General features: G+C 26.1%; 2 protein-coding genes across 2 annotated transcripts in view; one reads left to right on the top strand and one right to left on the bottom strand.

Moving 5' to 3' along the window:
* Nucleotides 1-559, top strand: part of LOC136072101 (probable serine/threonine-protein kinase DDB_G0268642) — a 56777-nt gene extending 56218 nt beyond the window's left edge. Inside the window, exons 15-16 of the mRNA XM_065820395.1 lie at nucleotides 2-97; nucleotides 176-559. Coding sequence (XP_065676467.1) covers nucleotides 2-97; nucleotides 176-295 — 216 coding nt within the window. The 3' untranslated portion in view covers nucleotides 296-559. The remainder of the gene's footprint in view (nucleotide 1; nucleotides 98-175) is intronic.
* A 2672-nt stretch (nucleotides 560-3231) lies between these two features.
* On the bottom strand, nucleotides 3232-15371 carry LOC136092473 (NACHT, LRR and PYD domains-containing protein 6-like). The gene is made up of 6 exons (XM_065820757.1): nucleotides 14934-15371; nucleotides 8098-8395; nucleotides 7886-7936; nucleotides 6371-7702; nucleotides 6214-6243; nucleotides 3232-4046 (listed from the first exon to the last, which is right to left on the bottom strand). Exons 2-6 carry the CDS (start codon nucleotides 8366-8368, stop codon nucleotides 3457-3459), a joined length of 2274 nt encoding a protein of 757 aa, XP_065676829.1. The 5' UTR covers nucleotides 8369-8395; nucleotides 14934-15371; the 3' UTR covers nucleotides 3232-3456.
* Nucleotides 15372-15688: the final 317 nt, after the last annotated feature.

Below are 15688 nucleotides of genomic sequence, written 5' to 3'. Positions count from 1 at the left end.
GGCAATTTTAATTCTTCAAATGACTTCGGTTGTTCCAGATCGTCGGCCATCAGCTTCAGATATTTTAAACTACAGTTTATTAAAAGATGAAGAAGAGGTAATAGAACGAATTATTGTGAATTGTAACTGATATTTTAATACTTTTGTGGTTCAATTTTTTTTTTTTTGCTTCTAGACAATAGATTATCTTCGTTCTGCGCTTAAAGCAAAGGACATGGAAATTCAATACTTGAAAAGATTGTTAGACGATTTCAGAGTATTGTTAAATTCCAAGAAAACTATAGCACCTACTTAGCCTGATTGAGTTTTTATTGAAATTCTGTAAAGGACTTTTGATTGAAATTGTAAAGGACTTTCGCTGCGTAGTTTAACCTGCAGATGAATCACTCCAAAATGAATCAAGAGTGAGACTTTAGAAATATTCTCTACAATTATACTAAAGAAAGATAAACATTAAATTTTTACAAAAAGTTCCCACAAATAGTTGTAATAAAAAAAACAATTATTTTTCCTTGTTTTCTATAATATTCTCGAATATTTAAAAGTTTATACCGTAAAATTGCTTTGGTTATATGATGCTTATACCTTTAAAAAATTTCAACTTCTCTCATCCCATAGCGCAATTTCAGGATAAGTCAATGTGGACCCCTTCAAGTCCAGACTTGAACTTTTTGAACTTAATTATGTGGACGGCTGCTGAAAAGGAACCATGCAAGACGCATCATAACAGTTTTAAGGCTCTACATCAATCTATCTCTAGACATGGCAAGAGTATTCCATCTATTGAGATAATGCCTGCCGGTTATTCCAATATGAAATTCACTAGTCTATAAAGCTGACGGAGGTCACAACAAATAAAACAGCTCAAATATTTTTTTAGTATATAAAGTTATTTAAAAAAATAATAATGGTGCTCATTAAAGATTAATTTTATATAGCAACTCGGTAATTCTAAGGCGGTGAAGATAAATGTCAAAAACTTTTAATATGTTAAGAACAACCCTTACTCAATACACTCTCTTATAGCAAAACAAAATTTTAGCAAATTTAATACAAAATAGTTTACAAAAGAGTAAAAGCTTTAGTTTTTCCCCCGTAAAATCAAACAAGTGAAAAAGTGAATTTGTTTATACACAATTATATTTCTTAATTTTCAAGAAACAATTGTTCTTCCTTTTTTAAACTTTAAGATTTTAAAAGCTTCTCTAGAGTTTCTCTAAATGAAAAATTAAATTTGCTGAATCTTTTAAAAGATGTTGAAAGCCCAATAGTTTTTGTTTTTTTTGAGGAGGGCGAGAGGCTTTGAAGGACTTTTCTATCCAAATTACAAACAACAGTTTTTCATAACATTTGATTATAAATTATTTTCATAGCACTTTAGGTGATGATAGCTGAAAAATGAATTAAAAAGTATGTCAATTACAATGTTTAAACAAATACTATTTTTAAAATCTTAATGAAAATTATTTTCATTGAGATTTTAAAAATAATTACGTTTTACATTATTTCTGAAAAATATATATTTTTTTATTATTTTAAGAGTCTTAAGCGTTTTTTCCAGGGGTGTGGAGTCGTAAAAAAAAAAAAATACCGACTCCAACCGTTGAAATTTTCAGAGTACGACTCGTACTCCAAAGCCAAGTTTTTGAAAAATTCTTTGAATTCTTTAAAAAATAATACGCGATAATTTGCCAAATATGTAAAAAGTTCTTTGAAGGTTTTAACCTTCAGAACTTTTCATGTAGGGTCATGGCACCCCCTACCGTGAAGAAGCACCTACCTTGGTTTTTGAAAAAATCAGTAAATTTTTTATGTTTTTTTCTTAAAAATTTTTTTTTTAGTATTGTTTTATACAAAACTAACTTATTTCAGTTAAAATATATTTTTTAAAAGATATATTTTTCAACAAACAAAATAAAACTAAAAGACAAAAAAAAAAAATTTTAAAAAGAAAAAAAGTTTAAATTCAGAAAAAAATTTTGGTGATAATTTTATAACCAATTTCTTCTTTGTTTTATAATCATACTAAATTTATGTATTTGTAAATTTGTTTCTTGATTTAAGTAAATAAAACCAAAACTAAAAAAATATACGATTTATTTCATACACGGTAGTTGGAGGCTCGATTACGGTAGGTGGTGCTTTATCACGGTAGGTGAAGAAACGTACTAGATCTTACAAAAAATTAAAAATAACATTGAAAAAATAACTTTACTCAAATTCGAATTATATAATTTAGTTAATAATTGAGTATAAAATATTAATTCGAAAACGCTAAATAAAAATCTGTTATGGTTATGGAGTTAAGAAATTTTGATGTTAAAAGTTTTCTTAAAGTCGCGGTAGGGGGTGCCATGACCCTATTTTAAAATATTTTGTACATGTACATTTAAAATATTTTGTACATAAGTTGTACATGCATGTGCAATACCGAGAAGTTTTACTATTGGAGTTGGAGTCGCGATTTTGTTTAGCAACTCTGACTCCGCTTAAAATGTCGTGACTCCGACTCCGCAGCCCTGGTTTTTTCAAAAAAAATTTTATCAATAAATTTTAAGTAAAAAAATTTATGTTTTCCCAAATCTCTATGAAAATACGCTTATTTTAAAAGCTAGGTTGACTTTAAAATAATTTTTTTTTTGACAATGTTAGGGATTTTACCCCAAATGCTAAAGATCTGAACCCTAGACTTTCTTTACAACCTGAAAATTGGGTTGCATATTTTAAATCAAAATGAGAAATGCTTTTTTGTTGTTGTTGGCTTATGTTATCAAGGTATTAATCAAACAAATGAAGTTATCAATGATTCCAAATAAATAAAGTTACAACAAAATTAAGAAAGATGATTACATTAAAGAAGATGTAAATGCAAGTGTTACGTTGATTTTCAAGTTGCGAAACATAAAAATTATCATAGCAATTCACTTTTAAAACTTTTTTTTAATGTTATTTTTCTTAACATTAACATACATTACTTATAATACTTCGGTTCGGTTTTCAGTATTTTCAGTATTCGGTTTTCAGTATTAAAAATTTACTTGTCCTTTTATTGAAATTGATGTGAAAAAAATAAAAAAAAGTAAGTTTTTAAAACCGAAAATAAAAAAACTTTTTGTCTAAATTAAATCTAAACTAAATCTAATTCGTGACATAAATCAAACAGCTTTACATGTTGAAATTAACAACTTAAACATGTTGAAATTAACAACGTGAACATTTTGAAACCAGACGTTTTTATGTACTTGTATTTTATATTTAAAATGTTTACAATTTATTTACAATAGAATTAAAATATATTAAATTTTGTAATGATCGATTAAAATACACACAAAATAACTTTAAACAAAAAATTGAAACAATTGTTTCTATAAGTCCGTAATTTTTCACATCTTTTTAAAAACAACATTTTACATCTTAATTAAGCTTTCAACTTTTTTATGAATATTTTAATGAGATTTAAGTAGACTTTAAGTTATTTAAAAAGTGTTTCCATTGAACGTGTGTATGAAATATTTTTCCACGGTACTTGATCCACAACTTTTTGATATTCAAAAACCGAATCCATTTGTAAATATCTTCTGTGAAATCCGTTTCGTCGTGAAGGTAAAGATTAAGTTCTTTGCAAACATGAAACCATGGAAGAAAACTTTCAAAATCTTTTTTTAATATCAAACAATTTCGGGTGTCAATCCACAATCCTATAATCTTTTTTTTTGGTTCCCAGCCATCAATTTTAATTGGATGGGAAAAAAAAACATAGCGAACGTTTGTGGCACATTCAATGATAAGATTTTTTTCATCCTCAGAAAAAACATTTTTATAAACTATTAAACTCTCCAACCTCTTCTCCAAACTCTTTGCATTTATGAACTGTTTTATAAAATACATTTGACACGAAACTTCATAAAAAGTTTTTCCATTATCCAAACAAATATTCCACTCTCGTTTATCTATTATATCAATTATTGATGTTTTTACGTCTTCTTTGATGATTGCTTGAGATTCATAAAAACATTCCATAAATACTTTTTGAGTTTCAAAATCAACTAAAGAAAAAAAATTATATTCCTTTGTTTTATATTTTGGTTAAAGTCCATTACCACCTTCCTCAAACACAAAAGTAAACACTTTAATATTGTATTGATACAAAATTTTTATACAGAGACATTTAAACACAAAATGTACAGAAATAATTCATTAAAATACAAGCTATTTTTGCTACAAAACCAAAATTGTTGTTAAAGGTTTGCTTTTACAATATAAATAGTCGGCAGTATGAGGACACTCCTTGTGTCATTACGCTCTGGTATTCCTACTGTCACTGTGATCTTCATACTCAAAAAAAAAAAAAACTTAAAAATATGCCCAAAAAAATGCTCCAAATGTCGAAGTGTATTTGCATCATAAATATGATTTTAAACAAAATATTTGAAAGCATGCTAACTTATGTTAAATTATGCTAACTTATGTTAAATTATGCTATATTTTGGTAACTTAATGACTAAATAACACTAACTCACATATCAGATCTTTATCTACTTCATGTACAACTCAAGTTATGAATCAGATTTTTATGTACTTCATTAAAAGCAACGTATTATTGTAGCTATACAAAGGGTTACGGAGCCCTGAGATACAAAAGTTATGGTTCAAATTAATATGAAAAGCGCGATTACAATTAATCTCCATCTTTTTCCATTATAAAAATTGTTTCTACCAACCATAATAAAATTGTATTGTCAACTTAAAATACAAAATGATTTTTTTTACAAATAAAAAATCTCTATTACCTTTTTTACTTTTACTTTGTGGATGCGAGGTTGTTTATAAAAAAGAGTAATTTAAGTAAAAATCTTTTTTACTTAAATTACTCTTTTTTATAAACAACCTCGCATCCACAGTTTAAATATGTATTTTCATCCCCAGGGCCAAGAGGATCACTATTGTTGAAAAGGCTGCTGTTTTTAAAAAAATTGTTGTTACAAATTTCTCTCAAACTTTCTGCTTTAAAAAACAAATCTTGGTAAACAAGATTCATGTCTGAAATAAAATTTTGCTTACAACTTAAATTGTGGGATACATTAAACTAAGCGATAAAAAATGAAATTCAACATAAACAACAAATGCAAGCGAATGAAATGCAAAAGCAAACAAAATGCTTTGCGAAAATTTGTGAAATACTGCAAAAAAAGCGAAACACATTCTGTGGATTAGTGGTAACAATCCACAGAAAGTGGATTGTTACCACAAACAATATATATAGCTAATTATTATTTTACTTTATATTTATACCTAATTATTCACTACTATTTATACCAAGTTATTGAGCTGTTTTTTTTTGTGAGTTTTTATTTTTTATTTTTTTGTTTTTAAAAGTACTGTAAATATATATATACTGCTCATATTTTGTAAATAGGGGGAAACGGGGCAAGATAGCTAATGGGGCAAGATGGCTTTTCAACAACTCGACAAAATAACATAAAAATGGATAAAAACGAAACTGTATTTACATCTTGTATATTAAAACGCCAATTAGTTTTTTTTTAATATTATTAAAGCAATTTTATACGCATAAGTTTACTTTTTGCGCTTAAAAAAAATACCTCGGTTTTGATTATTCGTAATAGATGGTGTTCATCGGGTGTAACTTTTTAGGAATAGTTTTTTGTGACACGTGTTTATTTTGTGTTACTATAGTTATAGTAGTTAAAAATTTTATAAAAATGGGTGCAGAAATTGCATAAATATCACCTTACCCCGGTCACATGACCAGAAAACAAATTTATTCGAATTTTTATTTCAAATTTTTCTACTTGCAAACTGAAAATTCATGAAGGCAATGAATCATTATGATATTATAAACATAATGACAAAGTATTATTGCTTCATTACTGATAGTTTTGCAATAACTCAGAGCTTTAAAAACATTCGCCATCTTGCCCTGTCTCCCCTAGCAATAGTAAAAATAAGTAAAGTAAATAAAACAAATTTCATTTTTAAAATGAGTTTTTTCAAAGATCAAATCTTTTGTATGTAATATATTTTTAAAATGGTTTTTAAATTTCAAACTTAATTAAATAAATTCATAAAATTACCACTTACTATGTGGGAATACCAGAACTTCTTGTTCCACATTCCGACTTTTAATATATTTTTAAAGTTCTAAACTCGTTAAAAATTTTTTGCAAAGTAAGTAATTAATATAAAACTTACAATAGCCTACTTTTTCTTTTGCAAACAATTCTACAAAAAAAAAACAATTTAATTTTTAATCATTATCTTTTTTTTTAGGCTAAACAAAGTCAAAGATATTGTAAATAATTTTTTACCATTTTGTATAATTTAAGATCTATCATAGAAGAAAACTTACCACAAATATTATTTAAGGTTATTTTATTTGTGTTAAAAGAGTTTAGTTTTGTTAAAAATTTCAATAAAAAATTCGGATTTTTGTTAGTCAACCCACAAATCATTGGTAAACAGCTCCTAAGTCTTTTGTTGACCATAATCTCTTTACCGCTAAAATTATTGTATGCATATACAGAGGTACAAAACTCCATTATTGTTAAGTGTACAAACTGATAATGAAAACCAAGGTTTGTTTCAATTTTTTCTATGAACCCATCAAGTCCACCTTCATCTTTATCAAAATCACTAATAATATTTTGAATTTCTTCTCTCGAAAAAATTACTTTATTTTCATTAAACAAACAATACGCTATTTTGCAAATGTTGAAAACAAATTTTTTATTTGTTTCATTTTCCATCATCTTAAAAATAGTTTCTGTTTTTCTACTAATGTGCTTTTGCAAAAAATACAAAAAAATACTTGCATACAACTCTGTCATATTTAAGAATGAATATTCATTTTTTTGTGTTGATACAGAAATAATTTTACACATAGAAGATAAGTAAAACGGAACGGTTGCCATAGACTTTGCAATCGAAGATTCTTTAAAAACTCGTGTTACAACGTCTTTTGTTTCTTTAGTGACATTATTTTCAATATAATCATTTATTCTATTTTCATTAAAACCCATTACTTGAATTGTTGAATAGTTATTACTCTGTATAAACATATTTTGGTACTGGTCTATTGCGCTAACTCTACCAGAAATTAAAGATCTATATTTTTTAAGTTCTGCAAAAACATTTAAAACTGGGTACTCACATTTGTGTGTAATTAATTCGTTTAAATATTTAAACTCATCTAAGCCATCAATAATAAACATAATAGAATGACTACATATATCAAATTCCTTTAATATATCTTTGTAGAAAACATTAAGTAATTCATTTATATTGGAAATGTTTTGGTACTGGTTTAACTGTCGGCATTCTAAATAAAACAAAAAATATACATTTTTCCATATTAAACCATTTGACCAATCAAGCAAACATTTTCTGAGCAACCATGTTTTACCAATTCCAGCAATGCCAGAAATTAAGACAGAAGATTCTTCTTTAACAAATTCTTCATATGGTATTGGTGTATAACTCATTTGTTTCTCTAAAAATCGTTTTCGTTCAACACCGTACACAACATCTTTTTGAACATCAATTGCATCAACAACACAGAGCTCTACAAATTTATTTAATATGTTTACTTTACAAGGTGTTTTTGATGGTGGTCGAAGCTCTTCAATTTTATCATAAGTTTTAAGATAAAAGTTTTTCAATGCTAAACACACCTCAGATACATCTAAATATAAAAATTTAATCATAAACTCTCTACAGACACAACAACAAAAAGACTTTTAACTACACAATAAAATCTATAAACTCTAGATAATGAATTCTTAAAAAGGTGAAATTCAAAAATATAGATGTATTAATGCTTTTAAGTTGTAAAACAGAATAAGATATAGTATAGGATAATAACTACCATTTTCTAATGAAATGTTTCTAGCAATCAATTCACCAAAAGGTGAAGATTCTAAACATAAAAATAGATTTGTGTATATATAAAAAATTTAGACAAATAAATATTGAAACATTTTCAGTATTAAGTTTTTATTTTACTTAAAGTATAACTTTTTTAACACTCATTTGGTTATACTTTTTAAAAGTTTTGTATTTAACGTATTTAGTTTTTACTTTTAATTTTCTCTACTTCTCTTATTAAGTCAACTCTCTCCATATTTTTTAATGCTGTTGTTAGATCATCCATAGTTGGATTTTCATTTGTTTCTATCCATTTTGTTAACATTTGATAAGCTTGATTTTCAACACCAATAAAGCTGCGCTCTATTATATTTAAGTAATTATCTTTAACCAATAACCAACGTCCAAGAGTTTTCCAGTCGACACCGACACTAATGCTAAATTTTAACTTGAATGGTTGACTTTGAAGAAATTTCATATCCATTTTCACTCCAAGACATCAAAGCAATTTCTGTAAAAAAAAAAAAAATTAAGTCTTTATAGAACTATATATACAAAAAATGTAACTATGCTTTCGAACAAAGACTTACTTTAACACCTCAGATCAATTTCCGAAAAGTGATTCAAAATCACTTTTCGGAAATTGATTTGAGGCTTTAAACTTAAATTTTTTAACATTTTTTATTTTCTACGTAGGCATTTTCTTATCGGTTGAACACGATGAAATTCAGCACCTTTTAATCGTTAATTACTCAAAAACTACTTGTCAAATTTTTTTAATTTTGCACACTGAAGCTAATGTGTTGGTGTTTGATTGTAGTGGTAATAAGTATTGGTTATTATTGCTATCGGATTAAAATGAGTAAACAAATATTGAATCGAAAAAAAGTTTCGGAATTTTTTTTTTCAAAATCCTTTATTGTCACAAGTTGACATTTCAAAACTGACCGGTGTTTCTCGATCATCAGTTGATTTATTTTGCGGCAATATAAATAGACTCAACCTTTTGAAAGAGAAGCTGGAAGTGAAAAAAAGAAAAGATTTAAAGATAAATATAAAGCAAAATTAAGCATTCGCTCCATAAAGGGGAGAAATGTCAGTCGTAGAAAGATCGAGAAAATACAACTAAGCTTTGATAGAAACTTAAATCTCAAGAATATTAAATCTCAAGAATATTAAATCTCAAGAATATTAAATCTCAAGAGTATTAAGCATATCATAAAAAGAAAGCTCCATTCAAAGCTCCGAAGCGATCCATTGATAGAGAAATTAAAGCAATTCGTTGATCAAAAAACTATGTAAACTTTTAAACCGAGAAAACTTGTGCATAATTAAAGACAATGAAACCTATTGCAAAAAGGACTTTTCACAATTGCCAGGGCAGCAATATTTTTATCAATCGAATGGTAGACATGTTGCCAAAAAGTTTGGCCACAATTCACTACTCCAAGAAGTCTCTAGAATGGTATGAACAAAATGGCGTTGAATTTGTGCCTAAGGAAGCACATCCTCCAAATTGTCCTGAGCAGCGATTTATTGAAAGTTATTTTTTTTTTTTATTAAATATATATTTGCTGTTTATATAATAAGAAAATATAATTATAAAGAAATATTTACATACAAAAAAAAGTTGATTTATAAAAAACAGGCAGGGACTCAAAGAAGATATGGATGACTAAAGTCACCACAATCTTTTCATAGAGCCCCTATGTGGGCTTTACAAGTTTAAAATAGAATAAGATTGTTAAAAATACTATGTACAATTCCAATATAATAAAAAGATAAAAAACTTTCATAAATATTTACATTTAAAGAAAGAAAGTAAATAGTATCAATAGAATTTTAACGATAGTCATTTAAAAATACTGACAAATTATTTTAAAGATAAAAAATAAGAGTCAATCAAACAAAAAAAAAATAAAAAAACTAAGAATAATGGAATTCGATGTTCATTTAGAAAAATTAAATAATTATTTATGTTTAAAAATTTAATTTTTTATTAGAAACTTAAAGGAGTTAAGTGATTTTACCGTATTTAAATGTTTAGTTTTTTGAAATGTGTTCCATAGTTTCGGTCCACGGTATGCTATTCCATATTCAGAATACTTGCTCCTAATTCTAGGCAATTTATAAGTATTCCATTGATTTATTCTAAGAGAGTAATTATTGTTAACATTTTTCGTAAATTTATTATTAAAGGTTTTTGGAATCAGGCTGCTATTATATTTATACATAAAAATTAAGTGTTGGTAAATATTAACTTCATATATACTCATCATTTGCATGTCTTTCATTAGTGGTTTTGCATGTTCATATTTTTTTTTTTCTTATATATAAGTCTGCATGCATGTTTTTGTAAAGAAAATATTTTTTTAAGTATTGTTGGTTGAGTACTAGCTCATGTAATATTGGAATAGTACATAAAACAATGTATTAGGCCAAAATATACTAGTTTCAGACTTTCTGATGTTACATATGGGCGAATACGGTACATCAAACCAATTGTTTTACTAATTTTTGATTGGATATAATTTATGTGAGGAAGCCATGATAAATTTTCATCAATAAGAATTCCTACGAATTTTATTCACTCATTTTTTTCGATTAGTTTATCATCTAAAATTAAATCTGGTAATTTTAAAGGAAGGTTTTCCTGCTGTGATTTTTTAATGAATACAGTATACTTTGTTTTATCTACATTTGGTGACAGTTTATTAGCTTTAAACCATTCATTGACATTCCTTAATTCATAACTCATGTCAGAGTAAAGTTGCCTAATGTCACTGTTCGATAAGAAAAGATTTGTGCCATCAGCAAACATTATCGCGTTAAGTTTTGCTGAAGCATTATGCAAATCGTTTACATAGATCAAGAACAGCAAGGGACCAAGAATTGACCCTTGAGGAACTCCACACATAATTTTTAGTTCACCTGATTCCTTATTAATAACATGTTGTTTTCTTTCAGTGAGGTAGCTTTTTAACCAATCATAGATTTTATTTATTACTCCATAGTGTTTAATTTTTTCTAAAAGAATTAGGTGATCAACCGTATCAAATGCTTTTGATAGGTCAATAAATAATCCTAGAGTAAAGTTATTGTTTTCGAATCCTTTAGTAATTTGGTCTACTATTTCAATTATTGCGTGTTCAGTTGAATGGGTTTTTCGAAAACCAAACTGTTTTGTGTAAAATAAATTATTTTCATTAAAATGGTTTTAAATTCTATTATAGATTACACGTTCGAATATTTTGGAAAATACAGAAAGTACTGATACAGTACTATAATTAGAGATTTCTGATTGATCATTGTTTTTGTAAATTGGGCCTACTTTTGCCAACTTTAGTGCTTCAGGGAAAATACCTTCAAGAATTGAAAGTTTTATAGTATGGATCAAAGGTCTGGAAATGTAATTTTTGTTTAAAATAACTATATTACTAGAAACGTCATCAAAGCCAGGTGATTTATTTTTTTAAGAAAAGAAAAGGCTGTTTCATATTCTTTAAGAGAAAAGTCGCTATCGTGAAGTATTACGTCATTTAACGATTTAAGATATAATTGAAATGAGTTGGGTGTGGTTATAATTTTTTTAGCAAGGTTCGGGCCAATGTTTGTAAAGTATTTATTTAACTCATTCGAGATTTTTAAAGGACAATAAATAACAGTTTTATTGATTTATTAATGTTATTACAGTTTTATTGATTTATTGAATTTATTGATTTTATTAACAGTTTTATTGATTTATTGATTTTATTGATGTTATTGGTCAATTATAAAAGGAATCGTATTGAAAAGCAAGAAATTAACTACAAATAAAAATGATTTTAGGAAAAAATGAATAGCCACCTCAAAAAAAGTAACTCAAAACAAGATCCAGCAGATGATGTCAAGTACAAGTAAAGGTATTCGGTTTCTATCTAAGCGTCCAATAAAAAAAGTAAAAAATTGTTGAAATAAATAAATTATTAAACTAGTTTCATTGTGTCAAATAATTACAAGAAACTGTTAAGTAGTTTTTGCGTGATTAACAATTAAAGGGTGCTGAACTTCATCGTGTTCAACCGATAGAATATCTTTTCAACCATTTTTTAGCATTTTGACAATAGTTTATAAGCCTACCTTAGAAAATGCTGAAATTTTTACACTATGCTTAAGTCAATTCAAATCTCGCTTTATATAGCAAATCAATATTTTGGCCTTTAAAATGAATATCACACCAAATATCACAATAATCGCCAACGTTTTAAGGTATAAGTAGCTAAAAACTACCATAAATCCTTAACCAGTTCGCCAATCAGACTGAAATTTTATCCAGAGTTTGGTATGACCATTTGCATAATTTTTATCAAACTATATGGAGTACATTTTCATTCTACACATGTTTTTATTGGAGCTCTATGAAGTCAAAGTTTCACTTAATTTGAACTTTCTAACTAAACTTTTTTTCGCGGACAAGATAATAAGGTTTCAAATTTGAAAAAAAAATTTTGCGAAGAATTTTTCAACCGTTCAAGCTTTCTTTGGGGTAAAATAAAAACGTGAAAAAATATTTAAATAATATAGGCAATAAATAACACAGGAAACGTTCGAAAAACAAAAATTTATTAGAACGAACGAGGCACGGTTGTAAGCATATTACTGAATTGCGATTGCTTTTTTCGAGCATTTTTGTTTTTGCTGGCAGATTCTGAGTGTCAAAATATGTGTTCGCGTTGTTGTTGTTAAGAACATGATGTCAAAATCTTGTTCCAAACAATAACCATTATAATGTTGTTTTGTCACTAAAACCTCTGTAGGTAAAAAGTTTATACTATGAGTTATACTATGTTGATATTATGAGCTATACTATGAGTTATACTACGTTTATATTGTGAGCTAAATGATGCTCGTATATCGGTTGTTTTACATGTTTGTTATAAAAAAATAATTAATTCACTTAAGGTTGCATATTCTTTAGATTTTAAGAGAACATAAATAACCTTATTTGTTATAAAACTCTACAGAAGCTTTTTAATTTATTCTTAGATTAGATTTTGTTGCACAATAAAGGAAAATCGCTTTACTTGATGACAGTAAAAAAATAACGAGCGCAGTAAAATAATAAAGTCAAAATATTACTGTCTCGACAATTTTTTAACAATTTTTTATTATTTTACCGCAAAGGATGTTTGAACGGTTGAAATTTTTTTTAAATAATATAAATTTTTTTTATAGTATAAAAGAGTAAAAAAAAATTTTATGGTAATTTTTAAATACTTATGTGTTATTAATATAATTTTTGTTTTGTACTTTTATATCAGCTTTTAGAATATGTTTTTTTTTTTTTTTCCATGGCTATTTTTTTTTTTTTTTATGGCTGTTTTTTTGGACATTATAAAACAAATTGATTGTCCCACTGTTTGTTTTATTTACTTTTTGTTTTGCAATATGTTCTGATTTATTATTATTTCAATTTAATTTTAAATTCGTAATTGTAGTCTATGTGTGTAGCGTTAATGAACAATATTAATCATTTATATATATTAAAAACAATATTAAAATCCTAATGGTCCACGAACGGAACCCTGTGAAACATCATACTTAATAACTTTAAGTGTGGATCCGTACCCATTAATTGAAACTAATTTTTTATTAGAATAATGTGGTTAAAGTTTCATAATACATAAGTTTTTTGACAATCCATTTTGACAATTGGTCTCAAAAAATTGCATTTAAGGTTTGAGTCTTTTTATGGATTGGTATAAGAAGCAGTTTTATCAGAAAATGTACTGATAGCGTTTTATTTTTTATTTCTTAATTATCAGAAAATGTACTGATAGCGTTTTATTTTTTATTTCTTAATTATCAGAAAATGTACTGATAGCGTTTTATTTTTTATTTCTTAATTATCAGAAAATGTACTGATAGCGTTTTATTTTTTATTTCTTAATTATCAGAAAATGTACTGATAGCGTTTTATTTTTTATTTCTTAATTATCAGAAAATGTACTGATAGCGTTTTATTTTTTATTTCTTAATTATCAGAAAATGTACTGATAGCGTTTTATTTTTTATTTCTTAATTATCAGAAAATGTACTGATAGCGTTTTATTTTTTATTTCTTAATTATCAGAAAATGTACTGATAGCGTTTTATTTTTTATTTCTTAATTATCAGAAAATGTACTGATAGCGTTTTATTTTTTATTTCTTAATTATCAGAAAATGTACTGATAGCGTTTTATTTTTTATTTCTTAATTATCAGAAAATGTACTGATAGCGTTTTATTTTTTATTTCTTAATTACGGTATATGATTTGAATAACGGCAGATAAAACCTCATTAGGTTTAATCAGCGCATCGACAAATTCTTGAAATATTAAATTTTTTGAATAGGCAAACTTTATAAATAAATATAATATTAAATGACAATTAATGGTCTTAACTTTTGAGCGAAACAAATAGAATTTCGATATAAGTAAATATTTTTCTTGTAAATCTAGTTATAGTATATTTACAAATATATAACTTATATATTTGTAAATATATTTCTAATAAATGTTTGTGTTACATATCTAATTTCGAGTCCTGCGATAAATTTATTTTAAAAGAAAAAAACAACAACAAACAAATAAAAATTGTCTTAATATCGAAATCGCATCGTTTACAACTTTATTTTTGATACAAAATGTTATAAAATAAGTTGAATGACCTTCTTAAAGAAAGTAATTATTAGTGTGTGTTCGTGCGTGCGAGCGTGCGTGCGCGTGTGTACATATTTAAATTCTTATTTGATTAAAAGTACATTTTCAAATGCATAAACTTTTGAATGTTCCGAGAAAGTATATATAATAAATACACAAAAAATTTAAAGTTAATAACCAAACAACTACTAACAAAAAATACTTTTGATAAATAATAAATAAATATCTTTAATAAAGTGGATTCTAATAAATAAATATCTTTGATAAATTGGGTTTCAATAAATAAATATCTTTTGATAAGTTGGGTTTTAATAAAGCTTGTTAAAGGCTGAAATTTAAAAAAAAAAGGATTTTTATTATCACTTACCCAACTTGTGTAGTTTATTAAAAAGTTATGTAGAAAAAAACATTATAGATTTATGTTTCTTGAGGACGATTACAAATTGAGTGGAAATTCTCAAATACGTTTTTTACGTTGATGTTTATTTTTTGCATATATTTGTTTCAATTCTGACTAATTGTATTTTACGTGTATCAAACTTTGAATAATACCACTTTGTTCAGTTATACCATATTATGCCATATTATTTGCCATATTATCCCAAAGATTATGAGAAATTTTTTATTATGCAAAACAACAATAACTTTTATACCATAACAAATTTAAAAAATTTTTCTTTTGCACAGCAGACAAAATAGCTTTTAGAAAAGTCAAAATTAAATCGTTTATAATAGATTATTTCCATAATTTTAATTTCACTAATCTGAAAATCGGCTTGTTTATTTAATTACAACAACTTTTAACGACTGTTGTTAGGGCTCGTTACTTTCGTAAAAAAAATCTATTCTTAATAAGCAGTGTTAGATAGGTTTATTTAGCTCTGTGGGGAGCGAGTCACGCAAAAAAAAAAAAAAAATCAACTTATTAAGAAAAAGTTATAAAAAATTTTTGTTTTTGTTATATAAAAGGCTAAATTAAATTATCAACGGTCAGCCGAAACTGAAACTTTTATATAACTTCAAAACAAAATTGGTATATAAATATTATCAATAGATAGCCGAAACATAAACTTTCATATAACTTCGAAACATAATTATTATATAAATAGTATTAGTAATTAG

Source organism: Hydra vulgaris, chromosome 15 (assembly GCF_038396675.1).
Source record: "Hydra vulgaris chromosome 15, alternate assembly HydraT2T_AEP".
Lineage (NCBI taxonomy): Eukaryota > Metazoa > Cnidaria > Hydrozoa > Anthoathecata > Hydridae > Hydra > Hydra vulgaris.
The sequence above is the reverse complement of the archived record's forward strand: the minus strand, read 5'-3'. Positions and strand labels throughout refer to the sequence as shown.